The sequence below is a fragment of the Halichondria panicea genome, chromosome 15 (assembly GCF_963675165.1).
Source record: "Halichondria panicea chromosome 15, odHalPani1.1, whole genome shotgun sequence".
NCBI classification, from domain to species: Eukaryota; Metazoa; Porifera; class Demospongiae; order Suberitida; family Halichondriidae; genus Halichondria; species Halichondria panicea.
The window spans coordinates 3,531,716-3,546,052 of NC_087391.1; the positions used below are offsets into that span (position 1 = coordinate 3,531,716).

The following is a 14,337-nucleotide window of genomic DNA, read 5'->3' on the forward strand; positions in this document are numbered from 1 at the left end:
ACGTACCCGTACCCACATCATCACACTGTCTAGTAGTACGTACATGTATTAAACACGTCCGTATTATATGTACGTAGACAGACACTGCGAACTCGCTGAGGATCAAGTTCTAAGCAACATTAAACTGCAAAATGAGTAATGTACAGGTTGCAGTGAGAGTAAGACCTCTAAACAGGAGGTAAGTGGCCCTTTAATAATAGGCTAGCAACTGCCTTTCTGTAGCTGTATACTACTCTCAGTGCAGTATCTATGTTTTATCCCTAGGCCCTGGCCCAGAAGTACATTTTATAGTTCATAGCTTAACTAGCCTTAAACTAGATCACGTATGTCTATTATGTATCTGTCACACAATGTTTGAGTGGATTGTAAATATCAGGGAGATCGACAACCAGTCAGCTATTGTGGTGGAAATGAAGGACAAGTCTACTACCCTGTTTAAGGTACTGCAGCTAGCTACATGTGATTACTTTGCACCAAAAGTGTAGCAGCTTGTACGTACATTGTTTTCCTACGGTTGAAAAATACATGTACTTGTGCTAGCCAATTATGTTTGCGTGACTCAAACTCAAACCAGTATTCCACTGGTACTCGTAGTGAAAAAAGTATTGCTTCTTACTGTGTGCATGCATCGTTTTCCTAGACGGTGGACGGCGTGGTAGTTGGGGAAACCAGAGATGACTCTAAGGAGTTCAAGTATGACCACTCTTTCTGGTCAGTGGACGACAAGGACACCCACTTCATCACTCAAGAACAGGTTGGTGCATGGTATACAGTGGCGGATCCATAAATTATAGGGCGAGTAGTTTCCCCACGCAGAGCATGAATGTTGAGGTTTCGCCCACATGGATGTGGGAAATCCCCATATATTGCAGAGTTTGCAACGCGATCAGTGTAGAAATAAGTATAGAAGCAGCCACTGCTTGTAGCTAGCTTCTGTCATTCTAGAGTGCATGATATTACTATATGCATAGGTGAAATAATTTTAACTGTAAATGACTGTAGATTGCTAAAAATCAATTCTAACATTCTGATCAAAGGTGGTTCCTTTGCACCCTTGGGATCTCCCCTGGATCTGCCACTGGTATACTTAGTTACTGAAAACTGAAAATAACAAACAACAAAGAAACATATACGAACGATCTAACTTTTGCCATACATGTACATAGGTGTACCACAACCTTGGCAAGTCTGTATTGGAGTCTGCATTCCAAGGCTACAATGCGTGTATGTTTGCATATGGACAAACTGGATCAGGCAAGACTTTCACCATGATGGGCTCAGAGGTTAGTCAAATTAATTTGCAGGGAACATAAAAATTATGCTCATTGTATGTAAGGTGCTATCGCCATGCATGTAGCGGTGTTAATGATCGTATTATTATATAGTAGTATATTACACACATGTAACTTATATGTTGTACAGGAATTGCCTGGGCTGATTCCAAGAATTTGTCAGGTAAGCCTGCTCAAAATATTCTATACACGTCTGATTTTCTGAATGCACTCTTCCCTATAATTTCTAGAACCTATTTGCGAGAACAGAAGCTGGTCATAAAAAGAAGGTATCGTATCGAGTGGAGGCCAGGTAATGTTTGAATTAACATACATGCATGTAGCAATCCATGCACTGTTAGCTGCAGTGTATATCACTTACGTCTGCATTAAAATGTAGTTATATGGAGATCTACAATGAGAGGGTGCATGACCTCCTGGAAACTAGCGTGGGTGGTCCACAGCAGCACAATCTCAAGGTCAGGGAGCACCCAAAGGATGGACCATATGTTGAAAGTATGCTGTGTGTGTATAAACGTGCATGTTGTTGTGGTGTGAATGGTATTTTAACGATTGTGAATATTATTATGTTCAAGACCGTTTCTCGTGCACACCTACTACATGTACGTACATGCAGGTCTCAGCAAACATCTAGTGTCTGACTATGAAGCAATTCAGTCCTTAATGAGGAGGGGTAATGCACACAGGTAACGAATAATTCGTTTTGACCCTTTGTGTCTTAATTCATGGAGTGTTCTTTCTGCTGCAGGGCTACAGCTGCCACCAAGATGAATGATGTTAGCAGCAGGTCCCATGCTATCTTCACACTAGTCTTCACTCAGGTACATGATGCAGTTTACTGTTACGTTGTAATACAATTTGGTGCAACTCACAGAATATTGTGTTAATTTTGTATTTTATTACCTATAATCACTTTGAGAGAATTCATTCTGCACATGTGATAATTGTTTTTACTTGCACCATCGTAATTATACTGAGGTGTAAGTACTATTTGTAAATTACCATTAATTTTTTCCAGGCCGTTTACAGCTCGGACCTCCCTTGTGAAACTGTCAGCAAGATCCATCTAGTAGACCTAGCTGGAAGGTATGTGAAGATTCATAGTGGATGTGGATTCATAGTGGATGTGACCCCTTTACGCTGAACATGTGATGATAGTAGATTCATAGATTTATTATCTTTGCAGCGAGCGTGTCAGTGCTACAGGTGCTGAGGGTCTCAGACTCAAAGAGGGTGGAAACATCAACAAATCTCTTGCTTGTCTTGGAAATGTCATTTCTGCATTAGGTGTGTACAGTATTGTTAGTATATGGATGTACCATTTCAACTGACTTGTACGCTCCACTATGGTGCATTGTATTATTAGGAAGTCATAATTACTGTTAAAGGTGGTGTGTATATACAAGCTTAGTTTGTAGTCTGCGCACTGGTTGAGAATGTACAAGTACATGGAAATATCCTGTGCAGCTGATATGTCCAGTGGGTCAAGTCGGCAGAAGAAGAACCCATATGTTCCCTACAGAGACTCAATACTCACTTGGTTGCTCAAGGATAGCCTGGGAGGGAACTCAAAGACCATTATGATTGCCAGTGAGTGTATGCTGTTCTGCTAGAGCTAGTGTACGTGTCTGATTAATTCATGTAAAACTGGCACCCTGAGTGTGTGTTGTGTTGTACTCATGCGTCGCTGCTCAACACACACACGCTTCAGCTATTTCTCCTGCTGAGATCTGCTATGGGGAGAGTTTGAGCACACTTCGTTATGCAAGCAGAGCTAAAAACATCGTCAACAAACCTGTTGTTAATGAGGTAGCGTGTTTGTCAGTCTTCTGTGTGTATTGTTTCATAGTGAAAGTGTATTCTCCCATGCCAATTTTAGTGCCTATAATTATTGTTGCTGTACATTGAGTAAGTGTTGTAATGCAATGCATCAAACATGATAGGACGTCAATGTAAGACTGATCAGAGAGTTGAGAGCTGAGATCAAGCGGCTGAAAAAAGTTATCTCATCAGGGAACTTTGTAAGCATAATAATTATATTATAGTACGTGTGTGCTTATAGATCACACAGTAATGATCGGACTTATGTGCATGTACACATGTTTGGGCAATGGATCCAACAAGCATTATAGTTTATTTTCTGGGTCCACTCTATCATTCTCGAGCTTCCCAACTAAGAGTTTTGGAGCTGCTGTTCGCATGCATGTACGATGTTCTAAACTGTACGTATTACATAATAGTCTAAATTAAGACTTCCAAACTGTACTCTGCACAGGAGGAGACTCGCGAGAGAAGTGGGAGTGACCTGTTGACTGAGTCCATACACAAAAAAGAGGAGCAGGTGCGATGGTACTAGCATTTAGTTGGACATTGCTGATCGTTTACATACACTCTTAGGTAGCTGTGTTGACCAAGTCATGGGCTGGCAAGTGGGACGGCATGAGTCAGATAATGGAGGTTCGAGTTAATGCACAACAATGTACTTTGACACCTTTACATTTTCAGTAGCGTTTTGCATAGTCATGTAGCATTCAACTGAGCTAGCTAGCTATATTGAGATGTTCTGCTAACCTTTATTAACTTTTTAATAGGAGAACCTACAGCTGCACACTGAGGGTGTCAAGACAACTGTAGCTACTGAGAGACCTCACTTCCTAGCACTGGATGAATTGTCAGCAATGGGGTTCTTTATCTATCAGCTGCAGGTTAGTGTAATCTAACCGACATTAATAAAGGTTAATTGTGTTATATTCAATCCCCAGGAAGGAGAAACAACTATTGGATCAAAAGAGTGTACAACACTCCGTGACATCGGTAAATACTGTCCCACTACATGTAAATATCATTCCGCCCCAACACAAATCGCTCAAGTCTGAACGTCTGCCTGAAACATATGCAGCACATGACTGTCGATACTGCTGTAATGCGTCTTCGTTAGTGTTGTATTTAATTCGTTGACATTTATATCCTTAATTTACAGTGTTGAGTTCCACTGACATCCAGCCACATCACTGTGTGGTCAGCTGCAATGATCAGAGGGTGGATCTCACTAGACAGGATGGACACTGCTATGTCAACACACAGGAGGTGGCGGACAAGCGGCAGCTATTTCATGGTTAGAGGCGTCGATAATTATGTAACTGTTTTATAAACAATGTTTGTTCTGTAGGTGACATTGTTCAGTTTGGTCAGTCGACTATGTTTCGTTTCAACAATCTTTCTCAGGCCCCGGTAGTAGATGCTGTAAGTCACTCTGTGTTGTTCATGTTTATACCAATCCTCGATCTGCTAAGCTGTCTCCGTTTTTTTTTCAAAGCCGGACATAATTATCTGACCTGCATGTGATAAAACCTCTGTTTGCTCATACCCGCTGTTACAGTAGGATGTACCTATACCGTACAATGTAGTCCACATACAAATATATAATTATATGTTTCACAGATGATAAAGTCTTCTACGTTAAACCTATCAACTTTAAGGTATGTACATGTACGTATGTTCGTCTGCTAGTGTTATTAATTGAAGGTATGTCTACCATGTACTACAGCAAAGAATCAGAACGGGAGAGACTGGAGAAAGAATACTCAGAAAGAATGGACACGCTTAGAGAAGAATTAATGAGAAAAAACGAGGAAGAGAAAGCTGCCCTCTATGAGCAATTGGACCAGCTTAAGCAGCAGCAAACCAGTAGAAGCAGTGATACCTCCACTTTATCAGTCACTGACATTGATGGATACAACATGATGCAAAGCATAGGGATGGACGTTTCTAAGCGTGTGGTAGTGGGAGAGGAGGAGAAAGATGTCCTTAGTTACCAACGAATTGGCGATGAAGAAGATGAAGTGTTTGAGAAGGGAACAAGTACTCCAATCATCAACGCTTTTAAATCTGAAGGTCTCCAGCCGGGATCAAGCTACACTGACACTTTCATCAACATTCATACTGAGAAAGAGAAAGCAAAAGGGTTACCTGAACAATCTCTATACAGGTGAATGAATCAGCCAATAATTTACATGTACCGTAGTTAACCTTCGAACCGCCCACCCCCTACTTTTGCCTGAAAGTCCTGTAGAGGTATCCAGCTAAGCCAAAAGATTGCAAACAATTTTAGCACTCCATACTAATAGTCCAATGAAACTAGAAACTGAGTAGAAGCAATGAGCCAGAAACTAACTCCGAGTTATTGTGCACTTGCCTTTGTTTTTTTACTCCTGTCTTGATGTAACAGGTATAGCAATCATAGTGTTAAACTACTACGACTCATAAACTAACAGGAGATATATAAGAGAGATAGACTAGCAAGAATGCAATGGAAGAGTTATAAAATGACTGACTCAGCTGGATCGAAAAGGCTCGGTTAAACGTATTCATGTGATTTATTGATGACCATTAATGACTACGGATGATGCGTGTCCAGCCTCCTCTGTCAGAGGTATAAAAAGCAGTCAGTCATCAGTCAATTTCCGAGTAATTAGCCTATTTGACCGGCCATTTAGCTACTTACTTAGTCATATTGTCCTAGGCCAAAGGTCATATAGTTGTGATGCGCATGCACACTAAAATAATGATCTCATAACAGCCATGTGTCTTTGTTCATTGCACAAGAGGAGGCCTAGATATTTATAGCTATGTAGCAGAGTGACAAGACCACTAGGCTTCCATTTTATGATCTAAGCATATATACTTTACCTTCCCTAAACCCTCCTTAGAAATTACTAAGGACATTGCATGGGTAATTTAGTGTCCGACCAATATCACCTGATGGCAGAACAAAATGTAGTATGCTAGGACAACTTGTCAGCAGATGTGTTATTTATACCTCTCCTCTGTTATTGTGCATGCAACATGATGCAAGATTTTCACTGTGCACCTATTAAATAGCTAGCTAGCTAGCTCAGAAACGTGCATAAAAAAGACTTTAAAAACTTAATAGTACTAGCTATAACAAGTTCGATCTATCCTAGAACAGACATCAAGCGTTGATGAGACTGTTTCCTTTGAACACTAGAACACATGTATGTATATATTTGATGTTGCATGCTTGTTGCATAAATTTAATATGTATGTGTCAGTCAATGCATGTACATGTATAGATGTATATAGTATACACTTTAGCTCTAAATGTTTGGCCTTGTACCCGGTTTTCAATATAGATAGATATTACCAAGAGGAACTCTTGATATTACATATTGAGCCCTATACAGTCAGTAATATATAAATGAACAATAATGCGAAAGTGTTGCATTGTCACATTTAGTAGCCTCAGTTCGTTCATAGGTACTCCTACGTGGACGTTTACATGTACTTTTCATTCCAGCTTGAACGTCTCAAGTGCTAGTGGGGTTAAGTCTGATGATGAGCTTGATTTTGGCTCTGAGAACAGTGCTGAAGAAATGAATTCTCCTGGAGCCACTGGTGGTGTCTTTGTGCCTACAGCTGTAGTTGATGAGAGAAATGTTTTTGTTGATGATAGGTAGGTGTGTATGCATGTAGTATCTACACATTATGTATAATTATACAGTGGAACCTCCGAATAAAGGACAGTTTGGGAGCATGCAGAGACAAAACACTATTTATAGCTATATTATATCATAATTATAGTACATGGTGTGGACCCTATTTCTGTAATTCAAGAAGCTAAGGAACTTACATACATGTACTGAAATCAAAGAATATTTATGCCATTAATCAACAATAACATTAGATAATCTACCATAATTAATTATTGGACATAAAATGTGTGTGTGGTTTTCTGGTTGTCCGTAATAAGAGGCGGTTTTGCATAGAGTGAGTCAGTTGGGAGCACGAAGCTTGTCCGCCGTCCGGAATCAAGAAGGTCTGCTCGCGATTCTGGGTGGTTACTTTTGTGTAATTGTGATTTCAATCCTGTGCCATAACTGTATTGTGAGAGATTTTCCTCTAAAAGGAGGGTCTGTTATTGGAGGTTCCACTGTACATGTACGTAGTTATAGTTGCACTGTATAGTTATAATTATGCAAGTAATGTGTGCATGCATGCTGTTTAGCAGTTTCTCTTTCGTAGTGAAAAGGATGAACTTAAGCGAAAAGTGGGTGAACTGGAGTTTGAATTGCAAAAGAAAGTGAGTGGTGAACATTTCCTGTACGTGCAAGTATGCTCTTTACCCCGTACCTTTGAACAGGATTTCGAACGGAGTGTTCGAAGGAGATCTCACGCATTTGGAGAGTTTGATTCCCCCAAGATTCCACGTAACTGCTTCAAGAGAGGCCGTTCAAGTTCAATGCGGTCACTTTCAACAGCACTCATCATTGACATCCCAGATGTCGCCTTGAGGGGAAATGGATTTGGATCGTATCATGTCTTCATTGTTAAGGTAAAACATCCTTATTGTACCACTGACTATTAGCTATGTAGAACAATTATCATATACCCACTATTAATATTTTATAGTGACTGAACCAAAGCTAAGACGTTTTGCCAATTGATTGTTTTACCCCAGATTGAGCTAGGTAAAGAAAATTGGGAGATTTTCAGATCATACAACCAGTTCAGCGGACTTCATGATACCCTTAAATCAAAGTATCCTGAGGTATCAATATTACATTACTGTAACTGTACTATAGTAATTCTGACTTGTATTTTAGCTTTCGAGTTTAAAGCTTCCTCCATCAAAGTGGATAGGAGCGAAGAAACCAGCTTTTGTTGAGCAAAGACGGAAAGAGTTGAAGGTGAGTGTATACATTTACATGGTTGTACAGTATAGGTGTACTCTGACCTAAGCATGCATGCATGTATATGCATGCATGTGTGTGTTAATAATAGATTGGTGAACAATTATGCATAAATTTTAAGGGTAGGGAGTGAGGCAAGTAGATACACAACATGTACATGCAGTGGAACCTCTCTTAACACCAATAACTCTCAAGAATATGGCTTCAGCTTTAGCATAACCTCCCAGCTAGAACGGACCATCCTTAATCAGCCTGAGACATAATTATGTCATACAAAGCTATAATGATTTATAACTTGTATAAACTAGAGAAACAGTAAGTATGTTAGCAAATTTCCCAGGTTTATTCGTAATAGGATTTCCTTATGAAACCGTGGCATCAAATTTAAATCTCTCAACTAAGACCACCGCTCTAAGGGCTAAAAAGCTGCATGTTCCCCAATGTTTTGTTTTTATGTATGTTAATTCCACTGTCCAAGACAGTCACACTGTACATTATTTTCTGGTAGAGACCCATTTCTGTTTCATACGTGTAGGTGTATATATATACCTTCAATCCTTGTTGGCTATCTGCATGTTCCCCAATGTTTTGTTTTTTTAATTCCACTGTCCAGACAGTCACACTGTACATTATTTTTTGGTAGACCCGTTTCTGTTTCATACGTGTAGGTGTACCTTCAATCCTTGTTGGCTATCTGCATGAACCTCGCAGAATGTCCACTATACGACCCAGTGGGCAGACGATTATCGAAAAGAAGACTATTAAAACTTAACCCTTTTTTTGACGATGGATCATATATTATATTATGACCAATAATATTCTTGTTTGTTTATATACTTTGTTCACGCATGATACTTTGCTGTAATTGTACAACCAACCATTTTTGTATTAATTACCACATTACTTTTATTTAAGTATATCGGGAGGTTTGCATGTAGATCTAGATCCAAGACATTGATTCGTGATAAATCCCTTACTTCTGATAGTACAATATTTTGACTTAATAATAAGCGGTTAATTACTTCGGTGCATACTACGATGTTAAAGGACATCGGTTAATTACGTTCTGGTGCAGAGAGCTTGCACTCCTAGACCACATTCAAACTCATCGAAACGTATTCACAAGTATATGTATTTAAAATTAATTTGGTAGATCTTTCTTGGTCACTGCCCACAGCTTATCTACAGTGCTCTTGTAGTTGAATATCATTCAAAGTTGAACATCGTGGTTGAAAAAACAATTTTTTAAAATGCGTTCTAGCACAGACTTAATTTACAATGTTAGCGAATTTGTAAACTTAAGTCCACGCTAATTTTGTTAAGAAAAATGCATGTACGAGTATAATTATGCTAAGCAAGCTAGCCCTTTTTTCATCTGTATCTGACTCCAACTTTCCATTCAACCTTAAATCATACTTGTACATCTCTTTTTGAATTTGCTACAAATCCGCCAAAATTAGTACCCAAAACAGAAATTACTACCTGTAACCTTAAGGTAGCATTTCTTTACATGTATACTTAATAATTCACCAGAACAATTCCAAGTGAGCTGCAAAGCACAGAATGAAATTATGTGAACATAAATAATTATATCCATACAATTGAGCGAGGAGTGTATTCCACAACAGCAGTAAATTATGATAGTGTACGTGGATTGCCTTTTTTTGACATCTTATCGATTTTGCTGTGAAGTTTCTTCTGCAGTCTAGCTCTGTCAACATTGCTTGAGGTACTACTTCTTATAGACTTGCTGCTTGCTGACATTCTGGCACTTCTCTTCGCGGCATCTCCACATCCATGCACTTCAGGCAGGCTATGCTCCACACAATGCCTCCGAGAGCAGTGACGACACTTTACACTGAACAGTTTGATACTTTTTTTACACTTGGAATGAGCACACGTTGAGTCCAGTTTACTCATTTCTGAAATTAGTGAATCAAGATCTTCACTAGAGTTTTTTGTTATCACTTTCTGTTCTGGCTTTTTTTTAACACTAGTTTTCCTCTGGTTAGATGATGCTGTAGATGATGCGTTAGTGACGTTGCTGATTTCTAAACAATCGCTGACATCAGTCCGTACAAGTCTATCACCTGTTGTGCCGGCTTTTATATTGGCAACAGTTTTACAGGAGTCAGTTTCAGCAGCGGTGATCTCTAAAATTATACAAACGTTCAGCTGATTGACGAATTGTAAAATTTACCTTCAATAACAGAAACTGGAGAAGAATACTGGGATCTCTTTTTCTGCACTTCAATAAACCTCTCACTTCCTTCTCCTCTACTCTCATGAAGCAAGCCCATTCTCTCACTTATCTACGATCAATCAATCAATAGTCATTGTAAATGTTGTCAGGCGTATTAAAGACTAACTTCATGGATGATTCTGCGTTCATTGCCCGTCAAAGAACTTGAGAATGTCAGTATAGTTGTGGGTCCATCGCAAAACTCTGAGAGCATGATCTCAAAAGAAGTAGTCTCTGTCAGCTGGTTTGGAACACTGTTCCTATAGTGTTCACATTATAAATAACCAGCGAGCAGGTGAGGTCACTTACCCCCATTTGACGGTGCTAGACAGGCTGGATGTTACTGTATTGTTTGCTTTAGAATGATGTTTGTCTTTACTTGTTCTTTTAAGTGAAGAGCTTGGATCCATGCTATGTGGCTTGCTTTTCGGTGAGGGAGGTGTATGGTAGCTCCCACTCTCAAAACTGGGGTCTATGCATGGGGCAAAAAATTCAGCAAAATGTATGTACATGGAGTTTGAGTGGCATGTACCAACAATTTACTACAACGGACATTATAATATAATACCATTTATGTATTCTTGAGCACTCCATACTTCCCCGTGCTGGTGACAGTAGTCTACTAGCTCTTTGATGAAGCACTCCTGTGATATGGTGCTAGAGTCTCCAATGAGCACGAGGTGGCGTCTAGCTCTAGTGACAGCCACATTGGTCCGTCTGCTTTCACGCAGAAACCCATACTCACCTGTTGAAACACATGGTACTAAATATGCAAGGAGTTACGTCTCCCATATCGTGCAATTGTGAGGACGTGCACTTTAAAAAGTTGACAGTCCAACAATTAAGTAATAGGTAATTTAAGGACATTAAGCTTACAGTAATTTACGTAGGCTATATAATCACTTTCGGTAAAAACTACCTTTATTGTTGGAGCGAGTGAACGAGATGACCACTACCTCCTTTTCTCGACCTTGGAAACCATCCACTGTGTGCACCTCAATGGAAGACATTGGGTTACCAATAAACACCAACCGCTTTCTTATCAGTTCAACCTGTTGGCAGACAAGTTATCTTTGCAAATATAATAATAGTAGCACGCAACTGAAAATGTGACTAAGCAATAATTATAAACAATTGTACTCCTGGGGATAGTGACAGATAAGAAAGTGAATATAATATTATACTGAAGCACTGTACACGTATTACAATTAAATGTGCAGGGTACAGCAACATGTGCAGGGTTTCTTTCAGGATTTTGCACACGTAGGTGAAAATGTGGGTTCTAAATAATAAGCGGGTTATTGTAAATATCAAGCAGGTGATCGACAATGCAAGTAGACTTGCTCCAAGTGAGTGTAAATTAACCAGCTAACTTGCACTGAAATAAACCCTGATGTGTAACTATAATATGTATATAATTATAATTATACATACTTGTAGACTATATGGAGCAATGACGGCCAACTGAGTGGAGGAGAGTCCAGCACCAACCAGGGCCTTCAGATGATGCACCACCAGATCGGCCTCACCTGAGAGAGAAAACATACCATGTATGTACACGTACTGTACATGCACAATCACAATTAATTTTTGTACTCGATAAAAGTATAATATACGTACTACTACAATGTAGTACATGATATCAAGTCATCACTTTCTACCTCAAATATCAACTCAATCAGGACACACCTTCATTTCCCTTGGACTGCTCATCTTGTGTTTCTAATTCTGTCATGTGACAGCCTGCGGTGTCTATGAATACTAGGGGGATGTTAGTCAGCTGGTCAGCATACACCCCGTCTAGATCACTGTAAAAATGAAAAGAATATGGCCATATAAGCTACTCACACCTTTGTAATGAGGAACCAACCTTAGAGTATGTTCGGAGACAGAAAAATGTGGTTGTAACTTGTCTTTGTAGAAGAATTTTGAAGAACAAGACATTATGTGCTTGTGCATTCTGAAACAGAAAAGCAGAAACACATTTTAATAAATACCTATAATCAGTAAATAATTCTGACCACACCTGTACTGGACGGTGAGCACGGTAGTGATATTGTCTTGGTAGAGCTCAATTACTCTCTCCATCAAACTGAGGGACAAGCCATTCTCAGCGGCTCTGCATCAAAAGACTACCTAATCAGCTGCAAGCAATGAATTGGCTAGCACTTACTCTTTGGAAAGGATGGTGGGTGGCAGCTGCTTATGGTCCCCTGCTAACACACACTTAGGGGAGTGAAGAAGAGGAATCCAGCAACCAGCCTCCACTGCCTATACATGTAGGTGTTGAAAGCAGGCGTACATAGTTACATTTACATGGCAACGATAACTAACCTGGGCACACTCATCAATGACAGTCAGTCCAAAATGGGTTTTAGGAAGATGTCTATATATTTATAGATACATAATAATTAAATCATAACGATCAACGTATATATTATAATTATATAGCCTCGAAAATACAGCATAAAAAAGGCATAGAAAGCCTACTTCAAAGGACCTTCCAGTGAGGCCCCTGTAGTTGTGGACAAGATCACATCAGCACCTTTTAGCAAATCCTTAATAGCTCTCTACACGAAAAAATTAAATACGGAAAGTCAACAAAAGGAATATACAGAACCTGTTCCCTGTTTTGTAGCTCTTTCCGCAAGATTTTTAGTTCACCTCTCCATTTGCTTCTATCAGCTGAACCACGACTTTGATGAAGGCTTGTCTATTTAAGGCATTAAAATAAGCACACGCAGGCAGGTAAAAGGACTTACAAGAGCTTTTTTGATGTCCTTGCGGACATCCATAATGATTTGAGCAGAGTCTACACTGTGTAGCAATGCATCTAGTGACAGTCTCTGTATCGATTCAGATAGTCTGGCAGGGTGACCAAGTCTTACCACCTTCAATCAGGATATACTTTGTAGATACATACCAGAAAGTTTAATCCTCACGCTTACCCTGGCATTCCCTTGTGCTAGGCGCTCTACCATGTTATCAACAGCAATATTGGAAGGGGCACATGCCAACACCTACATGTATATAGGCATAAATATTAGCTAATCTGATATATTATTGCTGATGGCACTCACCTTTTGCCCCAGTTTGACAGACTGTAGAATGAGTTCCACCAAAGTGGTGGTCTTGCCTGTGCCTGGAGGGCCATGGATCACAGCTACATCAGGCCGGGAAAGCGCAAACAAAACTGATATTCTCTGACTCTCATTTAAACTTTTGTTGATGAAGGAAAACTGTGTATTCATGTCTTTCATCATAAGATTCTTTTTCAAGGTAGGTTGTAAAAGTTCATGCACTGTACCTGTTCCGCTTCAGTTGAACAGGATAACATTGCGACAAATCTTGGGTCTGGAGGACTTAACACTTGCTCTCCAAACAGAACTCTTGCTAGATGCTGACATCTTTTACCAGTTCTCAGATCTTCAAGAGCTCTGCAGTGATTTTACAAGTTAACAGTGATAGCCAAACAGTATATGGAAGCTGACCTCTTCATCCTACGGTAGGTAACATCATTGGCGAGCTTTATCACAACAAGAGCTCCATCGTGTGCAGTCAGGTCCAAAGAGTTGTCAATTTGGTCGAATGCCACTGCTAGTGAGATTTTGTCTTTGCGCAACACTATCCCCGATAGATCATTGTCTGACACTGGTTTTCCACGGGAATACACACCAACAATATCCCCTACACAACACACAAAAATGAGTGTACTATAATCATTCAGTCTTTACAGGAACCTGAAGTGATAGACGTGGATGGCAATTGCTTGTGACCAGCTAAACTTGGCTCAAGGGTGACCACAAGTCTACCGTACAGTCCTATGTGTTGGGAGCCAACCTAGTCAGTGCAGAGAGTGATATGATACAACATGGCATAGGAATAGACACTTTTATGTACATGTAGTCTTGAGAGACAAATCCCATGAGACTCCAACTTGGATAGACATTCCATCTGTTTGGACACATTTTCCAGGCTCTCCAATGTCTCAGCATCTCTCTCTAAAGTAATTAGCTGCAAAGTTTTATCAATAAAAGACTCCATTATATCTGACATAAAAGTCTTGACAGAGTAGTAATCAAAGTACATGTAG

The 14,337-nt window shown here is 39.7% G+C and overlaps 2 protein-coding genes across 3 annotated transcripts; one reads left to right on the plus strand and one right to left on the minus strand.

Moving 5' to 3' along the window:
• The first annotated feature begins 12 nt into the window (after positions 1-12).
• On the plus strand, positions 13-8,911 carry LOC135348356 (kinesin-like protein KIF16B). 2 transcript variants are annotated; one of them, XM_064546535.1, is made up of 28 exons: positions 13-178; positions 377-440; positions 641-754; positions 1,167-1,283; positions 1,423-1,455; positions 1,523-1,584; positions 1,672-1,787; positions 1,909-1,978; positions 2,041-2,113; positions 2,311-2,378; positions 2,479-2,579; positions 2,760-2,882; positions 3,004-3,101; positions 3,236-3,313; positions 3,568-3,633; positions 3,690-3,749; positions 3,884-3,997; positions 4,055-4,106; positions 4,273-4,407; positions 4,462-4,535; positions 4,734-4,771; positions 4,840-5,280; positions 6,610-6,765; positions 7,335-7,392; positions 7,453-7,644; positions 7,771-7,860; positions 7,916-7,999; positions 8,671-8,911. In XM_064546535.1, the coding sequence occupies exons 1-28, from the start codon at positions 132-134 to the stop codon at positions 8,809-8,811; spliced, it is 2,865 nt and encodes a 954-aa protein (XP_064402605.1). In that variant the 5' UTR covers positions 13-131; the 3' UTR covers positions 8,812-8,911. The 2 variants fall into 2 exon arrangements, with proteins under 2 accessions (XP_064402605.1, XP_064402606.1); XM_064546536.1 differs by lacking the exon at positions 8,671-8,911 and adding an exon at positions 8,549-8,617 and having other exon boundaries at positions 7,916-8,002.
• A 592-nt stretch (positions 8,912-9,503) lies between these two features.
• On the minus strand, positions 9,504-14,333 carry LOC135348355 (DNA-binding protein SMUBP-2-like). Its single transcript, XM_064546534.1, has 21 exons — positions 14,145-14,333; positions 13,985-14,084; positions 13,736-13,931; positions 13,552-13,681; positions 13,325-13,483; positions 13,193-13,264; positions 13,007-13,135; positions 12,865-12,957; positions 12,735-12,814; positions 12,579-12,630; positions 12,418-12,515; positions 12,271-12,363; positions 12,115-12,204; positions 11,934-12,052; positions 11,679-11,773; positions 11,164-11,296; positions 10,813-10,989; positions 10,554-10,716; positions 10,372-10,504; positions 10,203-10,314; positions 9,504-10,155 (listed from the first exon to the last, which is right to left on the minus strand). Exons 1-21 carry the CDS (start codon positions 14,331-14,333, stop codon positions 9,638-9,640), a joined length of 2,931 nt encoding a protein of 976 aa, XP_064402604.1. The 3' UTR covers positions 9,504-9,637.
• Between the last annotated feature and the right edge of the window lie 4 nt (positions 14,334-14,337).

Bases quoted from the DNA above. Each gene is read 5' to 3' on its own strand.
- LOC135348355 (XM_064546534.1), bottom strand. From the start codon at position 14,333: ATGTACTTTGATTACTACTCTGTCAAGACTTTTATGTCAGATATAATG. The intron at 12,053-12,114 runs GTTGGTTCCTCA...TCATTTTTACAG, and splicing joins GTCTCCGAACATACTCTAAG to TGATCTAGACGGGGTGTATG. The intron at 10,717-10,812 runs GTATTATATTAT...CCCCATGCATAG, and splicing joins TGCTCAAGAATACATAAATG to ACCCCAGTTTTGAGAGTGGG.
- LOC135348356 (XM_064546535.1), top strand. From the start codon at position 132: ATGAGTAATGTACAGGTTGCAGTGAGAGTAAGACCTCTAAACAGGAG. The intron at 3,750-3,883 runs GTTCGAGTTAAT...ACTTTTTAATAG, and splicing joins GCATGAGTCAGATAATGGAG to GAGAACCTACAGCTGCACAC. The intron at 8,000-8,670 runs GTGAGTGTATAC...TCATACGTGTAG, and splicing joins AAAGACGGAAAGAGTTGAAG to GTGTACCTTCAATCCTTGTT.